General features: G+C 33.3%; 2 protein-coding genes, 1 long non-coding RNA gene and 1 pseudogene across 3 annotated transcripts; 2 read left to right on the forward strand and 2 right to left on the reverse strand.

Moving 5' to 3' along the window:
* Positions 1–2,259: 2,259 nt before the first annotated feature.
* On the reverse strand, positions 2,260–7,239 carry LOC123666851 (adrenodoxin). The gene is made up of 3 exons (XM_045600875.1): positions 6,900–7,239; positions 3,044–3,223; positions 2,260–2,777 (listed from the first exon to the last, which is right to left on the reverse strand). Exons 1-3 carry the CDS (start codon positions 7,037–7,039, stop codon positions 2,621–2,623), a joined length of 477 nt encoding a protein of 158 aa, XP_045456831.1. The 5' UTR covers positions 7,040–7,239; the 3' UTR covers positions 2,260–2,620.
* A 448-nt stretch (positions 7,240–7,687) lies between these two features.
* On the forward strand, positions 7,688–13,362 carry LOC123666750 (tetratricopeptide repeat protein 1). Its single transcript, XM_045600805.1, has 4 exons — positions 7,688–8,001; positions 10,098–10,325; positions 12,631–12,787; positions 12,996–13,362. Exons 1-4 carry the CDS (start codon positions 7,833–7,835, stop codon positions 13,273–13,275), a joined length of 834 nt encoding a protein of 277 aa, XP_045456761.1. The 5' UTR covers positions 7,688–7,832; the 3' UTR covers positions 13,276–13,362.
* On the reverse strand, positions 10,575–11,302 carry LOC123667080 (annotated as a pseudogene).
* Positions 13,363–15,006: 1,644 nt separating the features above from the next.
* On the forward strand, positions 15,007–18,692 carry LOC123667290. The gene is made up of 5 exons (XR_006745418.1): positions 15,007–15,095; positions 15,173–15,184; positions 16,327–16,443; positions 17,559–17,663; positions 18,604–18,692. It is a non-coding gene; the product is annotated as an uncharacterized LOC123667290 (long non-coding RNA).
* Positions 18,693–24,688: the final 5,996 nt, after the last annotated feature.

Here is a 24,688-nt window from a genome sequence, read left to right on the forward strand (position 1 = left end):
GTTCGCTATGTCACTGACGGAGAGATAGATATATTTATCATATAAGTAATGAAATATTTTCGCTTTTAAAATTTTTATCACAATTTATTGACTTTCATAATTATCTCACAGTACAGCGTACTCCACGTTCTTTGTAATTGCCCACTTCATATCATACTTTTTGTGATATTACCGCCATTTCGATTGAATTTTGAACTATAGTTTGACGTTTATTATAGCGGACTTTTTCAACTGAATCCTGGTGGAAGTGGTGCTTCTTCTACACTCCATAGCTAAAACTAAAATTGTTAATTGTAACAAATAAAATAAAATTTATACAAATACGATTTATTTCGCTAGATAACTGGGCTGAGGTAATATAATGGGTAATAATATGACTTAAGCTTTTGAGCTTCTAGGCCTGTTTCACCTGTTACTGATAAATATATCTGACGTATTTTCACCTACAAACTCAAATTTTTCTATTCGCAACTTCTGATTCTCTCACCAATAAAACCTATCAAGAAATTATTTGAGAGATAAACTTTATCAGAAAATTACATAATAAATCAATAACATTAGCTGCGCTAATAAATAAATCTTAAACAATTCATATATACATATATATACTTATTTTTGAAATAAATTCTTTAACTATATTTGATTGTTAAATATATAAACCTATGCCTCCTAGGCATAAAGTCATAACTTAGTATTTATAATTAATTTTATTATTTTCAATTGAAGATTACTTCCGTTGAGCACGAATGGTTAACTACAATGCACGTCTTATGCATATTCATTTATTTTTATTTGCGTGACTTTTTTAATATCAATGTATGAGAGAAATGATTTTTAAAATGCTAATAAAATAAAAATTTAGATTTTTTTAATTTTATAATTTGGTCGGCTTGGTCGGCAAACAAGCGTATGGCTCACCTAGTGGTAAGCGATTACCGTAGCTTATAGATAGACGTCTGCAACACCAGAAGCATCGCCAGCGCGTTGCCGACCCTATCCCCAATTACCCCATTGACCCTACCCCCAGGAGCTCTGGTGACCTTACCCATCAACAGGAACACAACACTGCTAAAGGTAAGGTCGAGGCACTACCCAAGTCGGACTGCTCCATATTTTGAGCAGGAAATTACCTGCTGTGCCCTACCTCAGTTAATAAAAAGGCCCAGCTTTTCTCGAGTTTACCGTTTAGCACCACATTTATATATACATAATTAATATATTATTATAATTAATAAAAAAAAAAAATCGGTTGGTAATCCTAATAAATAAATATCTGATTTGGATTTTTGTACCTATTCAAGAGTCCGTGTGGTTTTATGATACCGCATTTTGTAAAAAAAAAAGGAGGATATTCTCGATTCGACAATTTATTTATCGGTAAATAGACCTATTTTTGAACAAAAAATCCAGTCAATGAAGAAATCATTCATCTGATGTTAACCTATATGACTACAGCCCATAAAATTCAGCAGTATTAGTGTCGCTAAGCTTGAAGGATGAGCTAAAAAATTAAGGACACCCAAAATGCAAAAGGGGATCTATCCCACATACCAGGGTTTTTCCTGGGTGTATCGACTATGATGATTCTTTTTGTATTCGAAAGCTTGTGCTTGTCAGAGTCAAATTTAAATTTAAACGAGATCTGTCGAATAGATTTAGAGGAAATTGAAGTAGATTTTTTTTCTTGTTTGACTTGAAATACAATTATACAAAAAACTAAGTTCTAACTTTATGCCAAGGATATCGAAAAATTCAACGACGTAATATGAATCATCAAAAATATTCTTTATAATCATCAACAGTTTTAAAAGTCATTTCGGCTGAATCATCAGACGCACGCAACTTTTAACTGCCAGTAAATCTCGTGTTTATTTTATACTCTATTCACGTTAAGAAAATCGTCATTAAAAGTAAGCAATTTAGACGTATTGCACTTTATTACTTAATTGCTGAAGGGGCGTGGCTAAACTAAGTGACAGCGATGAGTCACTATTTCCTTAACGCGACTAGACTATGAGAAACGTCAGTAAATACACCACTCATTATTTATTTATTTTTTTTTGCAAATTCGTGTATAGGTATTAACTATTATAATAGTAATTTATGTCTTATTGTGAAATTTTTCAGTTTTGACGTTACAAGCATGCCAGAATAAAAAAAAAATCGAAAATCGAATCGAAAATAATTAAAAAAAAAGATTGTATGAAACTTACATATATGTATTTACATTTAGACAAAGTGCGTAGTAATTGATTGAAATTTCTGTGTATACTTTTATAATATTTGTTACATTGGATATTATTTGCACATTTTGACTTACAAACGAATCCAAAAAATCGTTAAAGCGTTACACGACCATATTGAGTTAAACTCGAAGTTTTTAGCTATCCGTTAACAAAAAAAAAAAACAATCTTTTATAATTTTAACAATCGTGACACAAATTCGAAGATTATAATTGCTTTCTTTTAAAAAAAGATTTTTTTTAAGTTTTAGCAATCATGATATTAACAGTCTGTATTAAAAAAAAGTTTTTTAACTAATGATATAAACCACCCTAAAAATTTCCTAGTGTCGGATAACAAGCTCGTGCGACAGATTAAGGTCTATTTCTGGTTGTCATCAGCTCCTAGCGTCGTTGACGCTCTCTGGGACTTGCACCTCGAGGCCATCCAACTCCTTGGTCAAGATCACTTGGCAGCCAAGTCTCGACGTGTCCGTCAAACCGTACGCTAGGTCCAACATGTCGCGTTCTTCATCTGCGGCCTCTTCTGGCAATCTAGTACAGAAAGAATGGTTTTTTTTTTATATTTTAATATCTCAACATAGCAAACGATAGTTTTTTTATTTAATAACGGATTTTCACTTTGGATTATATCCATTTATAATAAATTATTTACAGCTAATATGAAGCTACCACAAATTCGGAATATAAATTCTGCGGACTCGGCAAGAAACTCCGCAGTTACTTTTTTAAAAGAAACGAAATCTTCTGTGCCATACCTAAATAAAATTGAACACATTATTAATTTAATTAATTTTTACCTGTCGTAGTCTTCCTTTTTCAGAACAACGTGGCAGGTTGAACAGGTAACCGTACCTTCACATGCTCCATACCCTTCTATATCAAGGTCGTTGTTAACGACCACGTCTAGAAGAGAGTCGCCGACCTTGCCCTCCGCTTCTAACTTCCTCCCATCGACCAGGTTGAAGATCACTTTCACCCTGAAACGTCATTTTTTGTCCTTTTGAGCAGTTACATTGTTGCGTCTTGGAACAAAACTTGCTACGGTTTCATGATCACTGATTTATATGCAAAACGGGATAAAATCATTCAGTTCGGGCACAGCAGGAAATATTCTGCCTATAATCTGGAGAAGACCGTCTTGGTAAGTACCCCAGCCTCACAGATCACAGCTAAATCACACTGCTCTTAAGTAGTGCGGTGATCATGGGCCGTATGCTAGTTTGCCTTTGACATAAAAAAAGACCAAGTACAGAACATTGTAAATATCCCATTTTACAAGTAGTTTCATCTTGGAAATTTCACCTGTGATAAATTTCAAGACTTTGTTAGATTATTTTAGTAACGTTTTTTTTTTGTGTGACTGAAAGACGTAGTAACAAATAGTAACAGCCGCCTAATGTTTTCTTTTAGTGATTAATTAAAATTTATATACAGCATAATAAATATTTTTACAATAGAGTGCCATATTCCTACTAACTACAACTGCTTGAGCCGCCCAACGGCCCGTACGGGTTGCAACCGGTATTGAGAATTTTCAGAGAAAATTTGGAAGCCTCATCGAACCGAACCTTCTCATAAAATTTGAGGTTGCTGTTAAACACCGAAAAAAAAAAAAAAAAATCAACATATGCTGGACTGTAAATATCGGCAAAAAAAATCCGTTTTTTTTCTATCAATTCGCTTCGGTTCAGTGTTTCGCAGTCTACTATTGGTGTCTGGTGAGGAAATTTGCCGGCAGTACCCGTCCAGCCCCCACCGGTAATCTTACGTAGATCATCGACCCAGGAGGCCGAAGGACGTCCCATACTATATTTGCAAATACGCGATCTTCACTCCAGGACACGTCTGCTCCAGCAGATAGACCATTGCCACTTCAAGTAGCTTATTCTACAGATTATGTCGGTTCTAACATTTTTTGTAATAAATTACATTGTTTAAAAGTTTTTAACTGATAACTATTTTTTTTTTTGTTATCATGGCAGGTCATTATACTATTATCATCTGTATTTTTAAATAATTACCTAACCCCATTTTTTTTTGTTGTTTGCATACAATTTAACAATTATGTATTATTAAATAAATATTAATATATATATATATTAAAATGTCATTAATAGTCTGAGCAAGCTTAATGATTATGAAGAGTTTTTGAAACCTACTGGAAACAAAAATTTAATGTCTAAAATAATATTATGAGGTTTAATTGCTTGTTTTATGGCTGATATAATGATGATATCATCATTATTATTGGATGTCTACTGCCGAATAATGATAAATGAGAAGCCCAGGGATGTCCAGATTGACCTTTAATTTATTTTCGCAAAACTGTTGGTAAATTAAGGAAACGTAAACTTTGGAGGTCAAACTACAATTTTACTTTTTATTCATCAAGAATGACCAAACACATTACGCTTTGTGAATTCTCGACTCAATGTATGCATAGTGGCAGGTACAATATCTATCATTTAGTAACTTTTCTAATAATGTCCGAGTTTGATTTGTTCAATGTACCTCACCTACGTTGTTGTGACTTTTAATCTACAAGGTACTTTACACCCACTTATAAATATTGTCAATATGAGTATTGTATAGGTGAAAATCAAATCAAGAATGACTTTATTGAAGTTGGTTTTTAAAAGAATTTTCGATCATCATTATCATCATCATCATCATCATCATTATTAACCTTCCTCTGGAATCACTTTATTTACTAAAGAGAACCGCATCAAAATCCATTGCGTGGTTTTAAAGATCTAAACATTCAGACAACGGCAAGCGACTCTGTTTAATACTATGCAGTGATAAACATCATATTTATAACATTATTTATCATTGTTAAGAGTTTAATCTAATATAACTTTAACAATTATATAAATATTGATAAGTAACAATACTATGGTAGAGTATTATTTGTTTATTGGAAATGTAGAGCAAATATGCATTAAACTGTCTTCAGAAGGATGTTTTCAATTTGACTGTATGTTTTTATAAGTTACGTCATAACTTTATTTAGCATGACACTGACACATACATACGCTATGTGGCTACGGCAGTAAGAATATAGCCACCGCCTCTCTTCCTGTGGGTATCGTAAGAGGAGACTAAGGGATAACACAGTTCCACTACTACCTTGGAACTTAAAAAGCCAACCAATAGCGGGATAGCCATCCAACAGCTGGCTTTGAAATACACAGGCCAAAGACAGGCAGCAGCGTCTTTGATGCGACGGGAGTGTGTCGCGCCGCGCCGCCGCCGCTCATTAGGCTTTACGTAATTAATTAATTACATAGCTTGTTTGGCGCCAACTCAAAATTACTTAGCTATACTTACATTAGTTTAAGAACTTAGTTATTAAGGTTAATTAAAAACTCAACTATTTACAAAAATATATACTTAGATATAGTTTCATTACTTTAAGAAGTTAGTTATTAAGGTTAAATAAAAAAGGTTTATTATTTTTTGCTTTTCAGCTGTTTCGGTGGTTTAATTTTTTGTTAAATTTTATTAAAGTAAAGCTGCCACCGAGTAGTTTCTGCATAGAATAATTGGCAAGAAACTCCACAGTTTTTGTCACTGTGTTTTTGGAACAAAGTTCCTTACGGCAGGCAGGCTTGACACTTGGCTGGGCAACCGAACTGAAAAAAATGTGTGCTAAAACCGTAAGAAAAATATATAACGGAAGTGACGTAATATCAGTCACACAACTGTATAATATGACGTTTGTAAAACTAAAATATTACTAGTAAACTTTTTTTTAAATTATTTATGTAATTTTATACTATCAACAAAAATAAATAGACATATGTTTCTTTATTTCACTTAATAGTTTAAATTACTATTATTATTATTATTATTTTGTTTGATTTATTTTATTTTAGGGTTTTTGTTATTTTCTAAAATACTAAATTTCCTAAATAATTTTATGTACTTAATTGAAAACCAATAAACAAAATTAAAAAACACCACGAACTAGAAAATATATATAAAATTCAACTTTTTTTTTCAAATTGTGTTGCTTCTATATTATCCGAAGGAACTTCGTTCCTATCTAGTGTCCCATGACACCACATTATTTTGTATAAAGTTGGTAATAGGTATCTTGCTTATTTCTGATTAACTTAAACCTTGTTATTGTTTAAAAAGAACTTATTTAGTTATTTTAGTCTTTAAATTTTTTTTTTAGATATTGTATTGTATGTGGCCAGTGTTTTTGTATACTTTCAAGAAAAAAAAAAAACAAGATTTATGAAAAATACTTACAAATTAGTTGCTATAGTTTACTTAAATTATATTGAAATCGAAAATTTTGTAAAAAAAACTTGGAAACAAGCTGTATCAAATAAGATTTTTGTCAATAAGTTTTGTACTGTTGATAATTTTTTCACATTATTACATAACATTAATAATACAGATTGTGAATGGTTTATTATAATTTTATTAATATTGATAATAGGAGAACATGTAACAGTGACTATGATAAGATTTATCAGATTTTGTTTTTGAGAATAAAACTCAATTAAAATATTAAGTGCTGTTAAGAACTTCTTTTAATTTATATGATTTTTTAAACTAAACATGGAACATGATTATTAGAAAATTAATTTCATAATTGATGTTCGAATTTTTTTAAATTCCAATACGTAAGGCACTTACTTTTCATCTTTCAACGCGAGCCTGGTTGTTGATAATGGTATAACACTTCTGTAATTACCGAAAATCGTGAAAACATCATTATATGTCCGTAAAGATGATCTTGATTTTAAGAAAGTTAATAAAATGTTTCTGTAAAACATCTTTTAGATGACGTTAGAAGCGTAACTTTATAATCACTATAACGGGAGATTTGTTTGAATTATTCACAAACGTCCACGATGGCCAAAAATTATGATAATACATCTACGATAGCTTTGATCACAGATTACTTTATATGTAGCTAGCTAGCTTGCTTTGAAGTTTGATATCAATTTGATATATTTTATAACCTAACTGAAAACGCAACAATTAGTTTTGGTTTCGTTCTACGTTAAAGTTCTATCAACAGATTGTAATATTAAAACGATGTCGTGATCGTGTGTTATTATGCCTTATTTTTACTAAAAATATGTCGTTAAATTATAATGTTCTTTAGTACTAAGTATTTTTACTTAATAATTCTATAAAATTTATAAAAATAATGTTTCCAATAATTATAATACGTAAAATGGAGTAACACTTAGAAACATTTGTCATCAATTGATGTACGTTTGTATTCACGCTTTTAAGATTTAAAGCTTTGAACATTTATTTCATAGCCTTATCAACTACTATCAGATACAGGAATATTGGTCCTTATATAAAAAATGATCATCTTTATTTTTTTACAAGGAAAACATAACCAATATTTTAAAACGTCTTTAAACGATTGTTTGTTTTAATAGTATGACAAAAAACGGAACGCCTTAACTTTAGTTGTCAAACGAAAAGAATGTGGAGTAGTTGCAAAAATTATTATAAAACTGTTTATTCATTAAGTGTTATAATCTAAAATATACTGTTACACTATTTAATAAGCACAATATACTCATACAATATTAATATTACGTAAAAATGTCTGAGCGATTGAAAGTTACAAACAACATTTCAAATGAAGAAGTTATTGATGATTTAACAAAAGATCTAGAGTTTTCTTTACGTTCTGACGACGATGCTGGTGTTAATGCTAGTTATGAAGCGAGTTCTGCTGCTTCGGGAGACTCTGCGAAGGCCAGTCCCTCAGGTATGACTCATTAATACATATATCAAAACAATGTTGTTTGAAACTATACATATCAATATGGAAAACGTATCTATAGAATCTCAAACAATCATTATATTTACGTATAGTTTGTTTATATTGTAATAAAATAACTATATCACGAAATTTTAACCCTAAATTAAAATATATATATGGCATGTTATTTTTTGTTATACATATGGTAATTTCTCTGCTTAGGCATTTGAATCTTGTGTTTTAAGTAACGGTCGACTGATATACATATGTACATAAGTTTATTTTTATAAACGTATTTACGTTTTCACGTGTTCACATTTATGTGTTAAACAATATTTTTTGAATAATGTAATAGTGATTTATGTGTTAGCATTATCCAGTTTTGTTTTTTAAGCACTTTGAAAGATGTTTATTTTCGGCTAAGCTTTAGACTAGGAAAAACCGAATTATGGGGTTTTTGGGGGTGGAGGGTGGAGGGTGTAGGGGAAGTGATACAAGGTAACACTGCCACACTTCGAAACCCCATGCTCATGGAGATATCCATGGTTAAAGTTATGAGATTAGAGGAAGAATTTAAAGCTATTATAATATCTTTGAGCTCCGCGTGTGACTTCACCTTAGCTCCGACGCTGCGGGCAGTGCAATCCATGCACTGTTTCGTAACTTTATGAGTTATTTTCGAACAGGAGTATGTAAAAACGACCTCGACTCCAAGATCAACAAACGATACAACTTGCAATAACCATGCTTAGTTCCGTAGCTTTCACATGTTATATTCATATTTCGCACTTGATATTAACATTTCAGACATTAAGTTATTGTTTTCACACGGTTTTTTAACAAACGATACAACTGATGTTTAATGACTGAGTAATAGATGCTTTAAAAAAAATGGCGCACCACTTATCTTTTCGCTCTAAAGCAATGTAAGCATAAATTAATTGTTTTTGTTTAAACAGCTGTAAAGGCAAAGGTCTAAGACCATACAGCCTTGTTTCATGTTATATTTTTTAATTAAATATATTTTATTTTTATTTATTTACTGTTATAAAATTACGTCGATAAACGGTGTAATTTTTAAATTGATAGGTTAGGGCTATTTTTTTTTTGTAACAAAACTATGTCGATAAACGGTGTAATTTTTAAATTAGATAGGTTAGGGTTATTTTTCTTTTTTTTTTGTAACAAAACTACGTCGATAAACAGTGTAATTTTTAAATTAGGTTAGGGCTATTGTTTTTGTAACAAAACTATGTCTATAAATGGTGTAATTTTTAAATTAGATAGGTTAGGGTTTTTTTTTGTAATGGAATTATGCCTATAAACGGCCCCTTTCTGAAGTCAGATAGATTAGGGTAATTTTTTTATTCGTCATGTTTTTCACTTCACTATATATTTTTTTTTATTATTTATTTATTGTCTAATAAAATGGAACTAAAATATTGAGTATTTTTCGTATATAACACTAAATAAATAAAAATAAAAGTATCATAAGAACACATAATTATACACATATAAATATATACATACATATACACACACGTAGGTACTACTATTATACTAATAATATTAAGAAATAAGGAAAAATGTGATTACATATAGTTTTCAGTAAAATTTTATCTTTTATATATATAAAGTTATGTCCACAGGCTTATAGAGCCCGTTCTTTTGTTATTCCGATTTTTAGTTTTATTACTGATCGTTTACTTGTTACACTACTGCAGCTTACATTAAGAGAACTAATTATTCTATCTTAGTATCCCTAATGCAGACGTGAGTCCACCGACCAAAATTATGCTAAACTTTATTGATATCTTAGATGCAAAAAGACATAGAATTATATTATTATTATTATTATTATTATCTATGTTTATATATACACTTACTTGCTATCTATAATATATGTACACTTATTGTCTAGTTAGTAAAATTTTATCTTGAAGTACATAAGTGATAAAGCTTATATGTTAATTTCGTTTAACCTATTTAATATGATTTTTTTATATGGGGAGGAGGAGATAATAAGATAGATCAATATACTTTAAATTGTGTTACTATGTATTTAAATAATAAGTCTCTCAAATTTTATTCAATATTTCCAGCTGACATTCCATTTAAAGACCACGATTTAGATGATAAGTATGAGGAGAGCGATAAAGATGAGGACGACACCGATTCTATTGATGAACTGTCATTAAAAGACGCAGAGGTTGGTCTATCTGACGATGAGAAGGCTGAACGGCAGTCGGTAGCTTCTAAACTTAAGGATGAGGGAAACGAGGCTTTCAAAAATGGTGATTTTGAGAAGAGCATCAAGATATACACTGAAGGTAAATACTGTTTTTTGAATTTGAAAATAATAAATATATATAAATATAAATATTTTATTTTATAAAACTAGATCAGCAAACAAGTGAACGACTAATCTGACGATAAGTTGTTACTGTTGCCTATAGACGCCTGCAACACCAAAAGCCCCATAAGCGTTGTTGTTTGTTGACGCTACCCCTAATTCCTCCAAGTACTATAGTCACCTTACTCACCACAAGAATAAAACACAGCTTGAAAACTGTATTATTTCATTGTGACTTACTGTAAAGTCGACGTATTTCCCCAGCCGGACTGCTACAGATTTTGATCATAATATTAATCTCAACCATTTTGTCGATTGCTTCTTTACGGTCTTCATGCATACCATGTATAATAACATTTGGTCCACCATAAAATGCGTCGCCATACTTTTGCTTTTGTTTGTCATACTGTTCAGTATCTATTCTAGGCATAATTTTACGAGTCTATTGTATTGTCGTACGGTTGCCTGTTTGTAAGTAGAAAAGCCTTGATCTGGATTCTTTTTCTTCTTTTTACGTTCGATACGCTCGGCTTCAACTGCAGATATGTTTAAAAGTTTTACACGATCGTAGTCTTTACCCTGTTTAGTGCCTTCTTCGCGTTTGTTCTGACCTTCCAACAGCCACTCTGCTTGTCGCTTCTTGGCCTCGTAATTCGCTGGCAATTTATTTCTAGCCTCCTCTGCAACAACTTCTTGATGATTGTTCGTCCTGGCTTCATTTCTCGCTGAATGCAATGAACGCAAACGCTTCATCCTCTCAGCTTGTTTTTCTGCAAATGTCATCTCCTTGGCTTCTGACGAAGGAGCACATTCACTATTCATATTGAACACTGATTATTAATTTTAGTAGTAGAATATTTAAAAAAAAAGACGTGGCCGATAATACGCAATAGGTAATGCAATACTTAGTTGTTATTTAGAAGTCTGACAAGTTCAAAACTCAAAAGTGAAAATAGGAAGATCGCTAAACGAGCGAAATACTCTCGGTGGCGTACACACAATGACGACGCAGATATTGACTACATCAACGAAAGGAATGCCAAGTTCAACAAGAAACTTAAAAGGTTTTACGGAGAGCACACGGCTGAGATCAAACAAAATCTCGAGAGGGGCACAGCAATATAGGATTTTTTTATATGCATACACACACAGTGTACAGTGTGCTGTGTGGCTACGGCACCAAAGAATATAGCCACCCCTCTCTTCCCGTGGGTGTCGTAAGAGGCGACTAAGGGATAACAAGGTTCCACTACCACCTTAGAACTTAAGAAGCCAACCGATGGCGGAATAACCATCCAACTGCTGGCTTTCAAACACACATGTCGAACACGGGTAGCAGTGTCTTTGGTGCAAGAAAGCCAGCCCTGCGGTCACCAACCCACCTGCCCAGTGTGGTGACTATGGGCAAAACACATGAGTTCGCGCATTTTAGGCGCGAACTTGTGGAGGCCTATGTCCAGCAGTGGACTGCAATAAGCTGGAATGATGATGATGATGATTAATCTCAATAACTTACAAAAATTACCGTGCTTACAATGATTTGACAAATTTTGCTTGAAAGTAAGTTTATTGACATAGGGCACAGCAGGTTTTATATTGTTTGAAATTTCGGAGCAGCCTAACTGGGCACCTCAACCTTAGAAAAGATCACAGAGAAATAATAGTTCTCACAGGTTTTCTTGTGCTTAGTATGGTAGCCTAAGATCCTAAGGAGAGTCTGTATAATCTACACTAACTACCATCAGGTGGACCTTAATGCCATTATAAGCTTCCTTGGCACCTTGGATCCTACTTTATTTAAGGGCATAAATATATCCTGGGGCAGGAGGGTCGAAAGTAGAGAGAGGGGTTTGGAAAAAATCACGATATATCACAAGGAGGATGGGGGCTGTAATAAGATATCACATGTAATTATTTTTCCTTAAAATCACAAATTCGTATCACAATGCTCTGCTTCTGCTTCAGCCTGTAATATCCCACTACTGGGCATAGGCCTCTTTCCCTATGTAGGAGAAGGATCACAATGCTCAATTTTCCAAAATTTAATCAGATCATTCCTATATCTAAAAATTTTAATACATTTAATACAAAAAAATACACGTGACTTTTGGGTATGAAGGGAGACGTAATCTAAAGCCTTACTTTATCACCGAGGTGGTGGGCTAGGGGATTAAAAAGTGCCTAATAACATTATGAGATTACTGGACAACTCCTTGCATTCTATGATCTATTAACATTTTACCACATATAAATCTAATATACAAATTATTTGCATATTTCAGCATTAAGAATCTGTCCACTGCTATATTCTCAACAGCGAGCAATTCTCTACTGCAACCGAAGTGCCTCCAGGTTGAAGCTTGAACAGTACAAAAAGGCGATAACGGACAGCACTAAAGCTATAGAGTTAGACGACAAATACGTTAAAGCTTATTACAGGTAATTAATAATTATTATTAGCTAGTGGACTTGGCAGACGTTGTCCTGACTGGAATGGCAGCTACCAAATTAGATTGCTTACATACCGACAGCAGCGTCACCTGTCAGGTCCAATAAAATTAACACTAAGGAAATTGCATAAAAATCTGAAAAATTTCCGAAAATATAACGATAATAATAATTTACTTAATCAATTTTATTTCAACAGGAGAGCGCAAGCCTACGAAGCGACGGAGAAACTAGATGAAAGTCTGGAAGACTGCAAGAAAATTTTGGAAATAGACCCAACGCACAAAGAAGCGCAAAGCGCTATCGTTCGTTTACCGCCATTGATCGAAGAGAGGAATGAAAAACTAAAAACTGAAATGTTGGGAAAACTCAAAGATCTCGGTAACATGATTCTGAAGCCCTTTGGTCTGTCAACGAATAATTTCCAACTCGATCAAGATCCAGAGACAAAGGGCTACAAGATTAACTTCAAGCAATAGGCAAATATTTATTTATATATTTTTTTAACTCTAAATATTAAGTTATCGCTTGTGATATTGTTGTAATATAATATTTAGCTTGACAAATTTTTTGTTTTATTTTTTTGAATGATTAAAATGGGTAATAGGTAACGACAGGCATTAAATTAAACTACATCTACTACATTACCATTTCTAGGCTAATATATTTTTAAAATATTTTATTTAACTTGGAATCTATATTTGTAAGTATGTATGTTTGTTACAGTGGAGTCTTTTACAACTCAATAAGCATTAACCAATTGAGCTGTGTATACAGGTTTAGGTTGGATGACAATGTATGTTTAGCTATCTGACGTTCCAAATCCAACAATATGGTGTCCACATCCAAGATTGCGGAGTAGTTATTTTCAATGCACTCTTAATATGGGTATTAAATAAAATGGCTTGCCGAGAATAGCTCGAAACATGAAGTTACGTCACTCGAAATCCAATATGGGGGATTTTTAAGAATGGCGTTTTTAATTTTAATTTATTTATATGATTAGGTCGTCGAACAAGTGTACGGCACACCTGATGATAAGCATTTACCGTATCATATAGACGCCTGCAACGCCAGAAGCACCGCAAGCGCGTTGCCAACCCTACCCCCGACCCTGAAAGAAATCAGTATTATTTAGATGTGATCTTCTGTAAGCTTAAGGTACCTTCTCAATCGCGCTGTACCAAATTTCGATCAAGATATTTCTTCTTGTGCTCACAATTAATTAAATTATTAAATACTTTTTATGCAATAAAAAAAGAGGTTTAATAGCATAGAAGAATTGGCAGCTGTTTAAAAAACAGAATGGTACTATGACACTTTTTTTTATTCGAAAAATTATCAGCGGATTTTTGAGTAATTTTTTTGAAATATATATTTTTTTAAATTTACTAATGTGAAAATTTAATAACAAATGTTTATATTTATACATTTATAAGGAAGCAGAATCAAGAGGAATTTTAAAGGTAAGTCTTTAATAATTTTTTAACCAACAAAATATGTGTAGGGATTTACAATAACACCGAGAAACGAAGTGACCACATGATAAACATCAGCTTTCGATTAAATTAAAAATTATCAAAATCGATACACCCAGTAAAAAGTTATTGCGGATTTTCGAGAGTTTCCCTCGATTTCTCTGGGATTTCATCATCAGATCCTGGTTTCCTTATCACGGTACTAAACTAGGGATATCCCCTTTCTAACAAAAGAAGAATTATCAAAATCGGTACATCCAGTAGAAAGTTATGCGGTATAATACAACGTAGGTCGACGAAAAAAGCGTCAAGTAAAAACGCATTATTAGATATAACTCGAAAACTAGTTGTTAGATCTCAAATAAATTGAAATGGGACCAATTGACACACACCACCTTTCGATTAAAAAAAAAATGTCGAAATCGCTCCACCCGGTCAAAAGTTCTGATGTAACATACATTAAAAAAAAATAAAAAAAATACAGTCGAATTGAGAACCTCCTCCTTTTTTGGAAGTCGGTTAAAAAGAATGCCTTTATAACTGAAAAAGTCAAAAATTCTCTGATTTTTCTGTTTTTATTTTGGAGTCTGAAAAATTGTCCGATATTTCATATAGACTTAATATATTAAGTCTCATGCACAGTAGACTTTATGTTTTTTTTTTAAACAAATATTTCCACCAGGGCTTCTTCTTTTAATAATTTAAACAATTTTAGTACAATTTAATCGCGTTTAGTATAATTTGATTTTGAATTATAAAAATATAAATAAAACGTTTTTCCTTTTTAGACACAGTATGGCGAAATGTCGCAGAAAACGGAAGTATGTTCATATTTTATTCGAAGGTTTATTTTTTTTAAACGATAAAAATACTTAAATAGTTTTATTTTCTTTTTCAGAATGTGCAAAACGTAAGTTTTTTTTTTTTTCGACATGGCTACGGTTAGTACACTACCTATCGTTATTTAAAGGTGTCTCCTTTCTGGTTCATGGTATTCGCATGTAGGTATAATAAAATCCCACAAACGATTTTACGAAAACGATTCTGAAAATAATATTTAAAGTTTGTATTAAAAATAAATTAATAGCTTAAGCTTATGATTCGGCGTAGGCTTAAGTAGTCAAGTGACGCTGGATTTCATGCAAGCTATTGCCAATATTAAAACGGTTATTCTTTTAAACCTAGTTTATTTCGTTTTAGAAGTACTTAACTGCGACGTTTCTTGCCAATTCTTCTCTGCAAAATCTATATTCTGATCCGGTTCTACCTTCAGTTTTAACAATACCTTAAATTTTAATTTTTAAGATGACGGTTCAAAGATGCTATTGAAAGCTATTTTGATCATCATCATCATCATCATCATCATCATCATCATCATCATCATCACAGCCTATTACAGTCCACTGTTGGACATGGCCTCCACAACATCGTGTCAAAAATGACACGAACTTATTGTGTAAAAGATATTTAAATTTTGTTACTTATTTAGTATCAACTTTTTCACACTAAGGCGAATGATTTAATGCCTTTATTGTCGCTGCGGTCACATCATTGTTTTATGGCTGTTGCGCTGGCGGTTGCGGGTTCGATCCCCGCACATGACAAACATTTGTATTGGCCATACAGATGTTTGCCGTGGTCTGGGTGTTTGTGCAGTTCTTGTGGGTCTAACCACCGTGCCTTGGAGAGCACGTTAAGAAGTAATTCCATGCGATATTTTCTATGGATGGTCCGTTAATCTTATATCTACAAATTCTAAAAAAAAACTACTTAAATAAAATTAGTTAACAGGTTTTAATTTTTTATTTTTTTTTATTTATACTAAGTCAAATAACAAGCGTGCACTCACTTGATCATGAAGCACCGCAAGCCCCTCAGGAGCTCTACCTTACTCACCACAGGAACATAACACTGCTTGAATGCATTATTATTTTTGATGTGATCTTCTGTGAGGTCAAGTTACTTCCTCCTGTTGGGCTGCTCCAGATTTTGAGCAGGATATTGCCGTGCCCCACATAAGTAAAGGCTGTTAGCTATTTTGTGTATTTCCAGACGTTGTCGCACCAAACAGGGCAGGTTTAAGCGATGCAGATCTGGCGACCGTCACTATCGCATAAAGGGAAGCTGCAAACGAAGGCGTTGTCGATCCCGTTCCAGACGAAGATCACGGTAAGGCTGACACATCTTACCAACATTATTAAAAGCCTTTATTAAGCTTTTTTCTACTGTGTTTTTCATTTTTGTGACCTTAAAATTTGAAGTTTAAATAAGAAGTTTGGAATATAAGTTTTTAAGTGACTGTATCATATTTGGCGCCATAACACTTTGCTTTTATAGTAGTGGTGTTTCGCTTTTAGGAAAAATCGACTCATCGCTGTTGCTTGCATTAACTTAGCCACGCCTATTAACTAATGAAATCCTAGTAACCTTAAAATATCCTGTACAAAATCAACGGAGAAGCGTTGGCTATTAAGATTTTTAAGCTTTCTTCCATATATGAGAAGGGCACTTTAGCTCAGTAGTAGGACGCTCACGACCTGTTTCAGTCCAGTACATAGTACGTAGATTTAGAACAGGGCTGGATTCCGTCCAGAAGCTTTAACGCGACAAAGGGGTGAACACCACCCTATGGAAAAAATCTCAAAACATGTACAAATGCAGACCAAATTCTCATACCGAGTTATGAGAGTCTACGAGACCTCTTATGCTCTCATAAGTCGGTATGAGAATTTGATCTGCATGTGTCCATGTTTTATGAAATTTTTTCCATAGGGCACCACAAATTCGCTAGAAATTTTTTCAGTCTTTTTTTTTAATAAATAAAATAAAATAAATAATATATTATTTATCGTTGTGTCCATTTGTTATAAGTATGTATTTTTTGACGGTTCGCAGGAAAGTTCTAAGTCTCCTTTATTGGATATTGCCTGATGATGATCCAATAAAGGATCGAAACGTCGCATGAATTTGCAATTAGTGGTTTGATAGGCACCTTATGTCCACTTTCCTGCGAACCGTCAAAGAATAAATAATATATTTTTTGAGATAATATAAGATATTTTTTGAATTTGGGGCTTCTCCCTTATGTTGCCTCTGGAATGTAGTTCGATTTTCCCTTAATCCGCCTGAGGTATATATGGGCTTCCCTATGCAAAAAAATCTCATAAGCCCCATAAAAACATGGACAAATGCAGGCCAACAGGACAATGCTTTTTTTTCATAAAGTTGTTTAGTCGGTTTAGCTACAGAAGATATTACGTACTTATTATGTTGTATTTCAACAGCTACCAATGGCGTTGCCGCTCAAGATCTGGTTCATTTAAGCGGTGCCGTCGCTGCGACAGGCGGTACCGACTTAGGCGCAGGTCGCGGTCATAGCCGATAATATTGTGAGTTGGCTTATATAAATATTTTGTTGTTTGTGTTAGTTATAAATTTCTATAACAACGTTACATTTGTTACTATATGATGTACAGTTTATGTGGTAGGTACCTGTACGTATATAATTTTATTAAAAATAAGTACCTATATAAGAGTCTACAATCTCAAATAATAAAAAAAGATATACGAAAAAAGTTTTTTTATCGGTGCTCTCTACGTTCAGTCCAAGTCTCGATTTGGTAATACAGATACCTATATATATATATATATATATATATATATATATATATATATATATATATATATATATATATATTATATATATATATACATTAAATCAATAAAAAACATTATACACACTACCGTGTATTTAACACACACACACACACACACACACACGCACGCATATATGCTCTTTTGATTATTATAATTATGATCGAAGTTCGACCACTAGGCGACCACTAGCTCCTAATAATAAGTAGGTACTACGTTGATAATGTTATCATTTTGTTACTAGTCGATGTCAATAGAAGTTACCCGCGTACATTACCTAATCTTAAAGACTCATTTTTATTTATATAGGACTTGCTGTGTCCGCGACTTCGTCCGCGTGAAATTAAAAAAAAAATATATTTTCAGTTGGCAGAGTTACAAAATAAATAAATTTCTTTAAAGTAGCCTAAGTTACTCGCTAACTACATCAGCTATCTGCGAGTAAAAGTCCCGTCGAAATCGGTCTAGCCGTTTCGGAGATTACAGAGCAGAACAAGCAGACAGACAGATTGTAAAAAATGTTATTTTGGTATATGTACCGTGGATACATCCATATTCATTCAGTAAAAAGCGGGTATTGTGATATTACAAACAGACATTCCAATTTTATTTATTTGTATAGATATTTAGGTATCTCATCTTACTGTATTTTTATTAAATGTTTTTGTGTTTCAGCTTGTGCGTCGTCGGTGCTGTTGTCAATAATTTTTTTTTCGAAATTGTTTGTGCTGTATATGATTTATTATTAAAACATTTTATTTTTATCCTTGTTTTTATTATTGAACTAGCTTTCCGCCACGGCTTCGCACGGGTATTTAACAAAAATTTTCAATCCCTAATTTTTTTAAATAACTTATTTCCTTTTCGTTTCGAAATCGCTTATTTCGCTGTTCAAATCGACCTAACTCTGGCGGGCGACACTGGGCTCTTATATATTGAGAGCTAGGCTCTAGGATATTCGAGAAAGTTTGAAAATATCTTCTTTCTCACACCTTCTAGAATGTTCTCGACATTATCGTCCGCTGTAACAATAGGTTCTGCAGCTGTAGCATACGTGGTAAACGCGCGAAATTTAAAAATTTAAATTTTAATCTGTTTTCAGAACTCATTTGAATAACTAAAATTATGTCGCTTTAAGTCCAAAATATAAGTTAGCTACTTCTGTAATAACTTAATTATAGAAACAAATGTAATTTAAGACTTTTGAAATTGGAATTTTAAATTTCGCGCCATTACTACACATGCTGCAATTGCTCGCAGCGCCTTTCGAAATGCGACCCAAATAATCGTTGTTCTGAATGAAGTTTAAATACTCGACAACAGGTGGCGCCACTAACTACACTTAATTTCCAAGTTGAAGGGTTGGAAAAGCCCTTATATCCTTAAAAACACGCGCTTTAGTTTAAAACGGGAACTTTCTTGTTCAAGGGGGGATAAAGAGTTATCACACTATATAAGTCCCTTTATCGTGCCGGGACTCCTTTTAAGTTTTATCGGCACGCACATTTTATCAACTTAGTTTTATTATATAACTAGCTGTGCCCGCGGCTTCGCCCGCGTTAAAATTAGTGTGTCACAAAGTTTTGCCGGCAAACTTCCAGTGAAATTCTCATCAAAATCGGCTTAGCCGTTCCGTAAACCTTCCTCTTGCCAATGGTGGAGCCCTCTACAATGGTGAAAACGCATGAAAATCCATTCAGTAAGTTTTGAGCGAATCGATCACATACACTTTTGGGGACTTTGTTTATAATACACTAACTGTTGCCCGCGATTACGTCCTCGTGGTTATGAAGATATGTATTACTATTAAGATGTTTAACGCAAATTATTTTTTTATTTCAGTCACTTGAAATGCTTATCAACTGAGTAACTTTTTAAAAGGCACAATTTAGTATAATTTAATAGTTATTTTTATAAAACCTCTCTATACACCACATTTTTAGTTTTATTTTCAGGCTGCAGGATAAATAACCTATCAGGCGAACTTATAGCTGCTGTATATGTTTCATACAAACTATCAACCCCAATTAAACCACCTTAGCGATGGAATATCGTAAAATCCGTTCTTAGCGGACGTCTGCTATATATATATATATATATATATATATATATATATATATATATATATATATATATATATATATATATATATATATATATATATATATATATATATATAGATTACGATGCATTATTTGGACACCTCCTCACCATCTATAGAGCATATATTTTAAATTTCAAGTCTCTTACTTCAAAAACATAAAACTTTCATACAAACTTCCGACCCCCGTTTTATCCCCTTAGGCGACTCCTAAAGGCGTTTTCGTAAAATCAGTTCTTAGCGGATGTTTACGCCCCATAAGGAACCTACCTGCCAAATTTCAAGTTTGTAGCTGTTATAGTTTCGGAGGTTTCGTGATGGGTGTGTCAACCTAACATCCCCCGTTTTAACTCCAAAAGAAAGTTGATTTCTAAAGATACATTATTTGGTCACCTTTCTACCATCTATAGAGCATACATTTTAAATTTCAAGTCTCTTACTTCAAAAACATAGGACTTTCATACAAACTTCCAACCCCCGTTTTATCCCTTTAAGGGTCGAGTTTCATAAAATCAGCTCTTAGCGGATGTTTAAGGTCTATAAGGAACCGACCTGCCAAATTTCAAGTTTTTAGCTGTTATAGTTTCGGAGATTTCGTAATGAGGGAGTCAACCTACCATTCCCCGTTTTAACCCCAAAAAGGAGTTGACTTCTAAAGATACATTATTTGGACACCTTCTCACTATCTAAAGAGCGAACATTTTAAATTTCAAGTCTCTTACTTCAAAAACATAGGACTTTCATACAAACTTCCAACCCCCTTTTTACCCCCTTAGGGGTCGAATTTCGTAAAACCCATTCTTAGCGAATGTTTACTCCCTAAAAGGAGCCTATTTGCCAAATTTCAAGTTTGTAGGTGATATAGTTTCGGAGATTTCGTGATGAGTGAGTAAACCCGTTTGAACCCCAAAAGGGAGTTGATTTCTAAAGACACATTATTTGGATACCTTCTCATCATCTATAAGGCATACATTTTAAATTTCAAGTCTCTTATTTCAAAAACATAGGACTTTCATACAAACTTCCAACCCCCGTTTTACCCCTTTAGGGGTCGAGTTTCGTAAAATCCGTTCTTAGCGGATGCCTACGTCTTATAAGGAACCTACCTGCCAAATTTTAAGTTTGTAGGTGTTATAGTTTCGGAGATTTCGTGATGAGTGAGTGACCTTTCGCTTTTATATATATTATAGATTATAGATGATAATGATAATTATTTATTTACAAAAAGTTTAGCATTTATTTTATGCATGTAGAGTGCTAAATAAGCATACGGCCTACCTGATGATAAGCGGTTACCGTAGCCTTACTACCGTACTTTTACAACGCCAAGAATGGAGTACCATAAACGCACTGCCGCGGTGCCGCCTACTCTTTCTCTTAACGCAGTGCATCCTCAGGTCTGACTATCTGAATAAATACTATTACTTGTGTGCGATTTTCTGTAAGTATTTTAGGAGTAGAATAGCAAACAAGGGTGGGCCCATCTAATGGTAAGCGGTTACCGTAGCCTCTAGACTCCTGACTCCAGGAGCATCACAAACGCGTTGCCAAGGCCAACCCAACCCTTGATCCTCTCCAGGAGCTCTCGTCACATTACTGGCCACAGGAACACGATACTACTTGAAAGCAGTATTAGCTGCGATCTTCGATACGGTTGAGGTGAATTTTTCAGTCGGGCTGCTCCTTAAAAAATATATTTCCTGTTGTGGCATACCTCAAAAACTGATCCAAATAAATCTATTTTCACTTCATGGCATGTCGGGTGTTAAAAAATAATAGAATTCATAAACGGTATTTTTTTTATTTTTAAAATTAAATAACAATATAATCGGCTAATATAAACATTGTAATAGCAAACATTTTAATGGTCCCAGTTTATACGAAAAAATATTTTAAGTAAGTAGGCATATTACAATTAACTTAGGTACGATTATATATATAATGAATGTTTGTCTGTATGTCCTTTATAGGATCGTAAACTATGCATTTGATCATGTCATAATCTTCAGCAGTGTTAATTTTGCATGATCTCACAAAGGTTTCTGAGTTGGTACGAACAAAAAGAAGTGTAGCAACGCGCGCAGGGTACATACAATTAGTATCTTATATTGTTGTCGCGTTTGCACATTCGTTATAAGATACTGTAGCTACTGTTTCCGTGGTCTAAGTAATGGTCTCTAACTTTCAAAAGTAGAAGTTACAAAGTCACATTAAGTATATTTTTCTAGTCTGAAAAAGTGTTTTGTCTAAAGGCAAGTTAATTGTTTAAGGCACTTCTCAAGTACAGCCACTTGATCTGTGACGTACCGAGCTTAACTCGCGCACGGGGCACAATAACTTTTTAGCACCCCCCTATTCGAAAACCATAATTATAGTATTATATCCAGCAATTTTTTGTTTTGCGTACCGTTTGGCGCGCCTTTGTGAGCAGTGCCCCTTGCGGCGCCCATTTTTGGCGCGAACTTGTGTAGGCCTATGTCCAGATGTGGACTACGATAGGCTGATGTGTGTTGGTACTATAATATATGCTCAGTAGTTAATCAAACAAATGAAATCTACATAAAAAAAAACTAAATGCATATGGATGTATACACGGTACATATACCAAAATAACATTTTTTACGATTTTTGTCTGTCTGTTTGTTCCGGCTAATCTTTGAAACGACTAGACCGATTTTGACAGGGCTTTCACTGGCACATTGCTGATGCAACAAGGAGTAACTTAGCCTGCTTTTATTTTAAAAATTTATTAATTTTGTAACTCTGCGAGCTGAATTTTTTTTTAATTCCACGCGGACGAAGTCGCGGGCACAGCTAGTCCTATATAAATAAAAATGAGTCTGTAAAATTTATGTACGCGGGTAACTGCTGAACGAGTGTAGCAAATTGTGTTGAAACTTTTTTTTGTTTTTGTATTTCAGGAAAGAGGTTAGTATAAAAATAACATATTCATAAAAAAAATCACCGAATCAATCTGGTTTGCAAAAATATTTTTAGTTATAAAGTAAATAAAACACGTGAGACTTAGTTTTACTTTTTTATAACATTAAGTATTATCTTTTAATTGCGAATTTGTTTATTTTAAGATAATTATAAACATTAAATATACCTACTTTATTCATATCACTGAGAACAAAAACAAAAAAAAAACTGAGAAAACATGTTAATATTTAGTTTAAATAGAAAAATAGTTATGTAAAAAGGTAGTCTTATCGCTGAGTAGCGACCCCGTGAACAGTTGAAGTTGGACAATCAGACAAGTTTTAATTTACTACGACTTCATTGGTCAAAGAGCGTGGATTTGCTAAGTGATAGCGATGACGATGATTTTGTTAACACGAAGAGACTATTGACCTTAATGTCCACGAAATTTATTACATATTCTTTTAGCTTTTAAACGTATTTATAATTAGTTTTTAATTAGTTAAATCACGTGTTCTATTATTCAAATTGGTATTTCCGTCATAGGAATTAAAACCTTACGACGTTTTCGCAACGGTCACCTCACTGGCTTGTGGCTGTTGTGTTGGCGGTTACTGATTCGATCCCCGCACATGACAAACATTTGTATTGGCCATACAGATGTTTGCCGTGGTCTGGGTCCTATCTATTGGTCCGGGAGCCAGTGACAGATTTTCATTACCAAGTCTCTCCCAATCGAAAATTCGTAAAATGCATTAGGGATTTATATTATGAATATTCGCGACTGACAGCTGTGACTCCGTGGGTGGACTGTGGGCAGTGGCAGCCTCCCAAGCATGGAGTAAAAAGTTTTTTTTTTGTGATTTTTCTCGCATTTTAAAATTTGTCTGTTGGATACTGTGATCCATTAAATAGCGTTATCCACAACTGGTTGAAATGCGATTAATATATATAAATATATTTTAATTTCTAAAAGAAAGCTAATAACATTAAATAAATAATTATAACTAACATTTTTTATTAAGATGATGTAATCAGAATCATGACTTAACATTTTAAATTGAATTTTTATTTGACCTTTAAAAAAAACACGGTTGACAGCTGTTGTTTTTTTTTTTTTTTTATATTTTGTGAGAATCGACTGAGCGGTTTTCTATTGTTTCGTTTTTAGGAATCCGTACCAAATGGGTACAAAACAGCGGTTCGGGTTTAATAAATAAATAAAATAAAAAATAAAATAAAAAATAAAAAAGCCTTTATTTGACCATGCTATAGTACAAAAGAAACTATTTTTAATATATTATTATAAAGTTTTACTAGTTGCTTATAATTATTTACTTTTACTTATACTAAATTACTTAAGTTAAACAAGGTCCCCAGGTTGGGTAAAGGCCTCCTCCAATGATGCCCACTTCTCTCTGTCCTGTGCTATTAGCCACCACTTTGGGCCAGCAACTTTTTTTATTTCATCCTCCCATCGGGTAGAGGGTCTTCCTCTCTTTCTTTTTCCTTGTGGTCCTCTCCATATGGTGGTATTGTAGGTCCATCTTTTATCTCTCTGCCGCGATATGTGGCCGGCCCATTTCCACTTTAACCTTTGTGCGTAGTTCAAAGCATTAGTGGCTTTTGTTATTTTACTTATCTTGATATGTCTAATCTTATCTATTCTTTTTATATTGAGCATGCTTCTTTCCATTGCGCGCTGGCAACACGTTATTTTGTGCTTTGCTTTTGTTG

This window comes from Melitaea cinxia, chromosome 27, assembly GCF_905220565.1.
Source record: "Melitaea cinxia chromosome 27, ilMelCinx1.1, whole genome shotgun sequence".
NCBI classification, from domain to species: Eukaryota; Metazoa; Arthropoda; class Insecta; order Lepidoptera; family Nymphalidae; genus Melitaea; species Melitaea cinxia.

What these genes read in the sequence shown, in the direction of transcription:
- LOC123666851 (XM_045600875.1), bottom strand. Translation starts at nt 7,039, where the DNA reads ATGTTTTACAGAAACATTTTATTAACTTTCTTAAAATCAAGATCATCT. An exon ending in CTCGCGTTGAAAGATGAAAA is followed by an intron (nt 3,224 to 6,899) that starts GTAAGTGCCTTA and finishes ATGACGTTTCAG; the next exon opens with GGTGAAAGTGATCTTCAACC. An exon ending in AAAAAGGAAGACTACGACAG is followed by an intron (nt 2,778 to 3,043) that starts GTAAAAATTAAT and finishes TTTCTGTACTAG; the next exon opens with ATTGCCAGAAGAGGCCGCAG.
- LOC123666750 (XM_045600805.1), top strand. Translation starts at nt 7,833, where the DNA reads ATGTCTGAGCGATTGAAAGTTACAAACAACATTTCAAATGAAGAAGTT. An exon ending in TGCGAAGGCCAGTCCCTCAG is followed by an intron (nt 8,002 to 10,097) that starts GTATGACTCATT and finishes CAATATTTCCAG; the next exon opens with CTGACATTCCATTTAAAGAC. An exon ending in CATCAAGATATACACTGAAG is followed by an intron (nt 10,326 to 12,630) that starts GTAAATACTGTT and finishes TGCATATTTCAG; the next exon opens with CATTAAGAATCTGTCCACTG.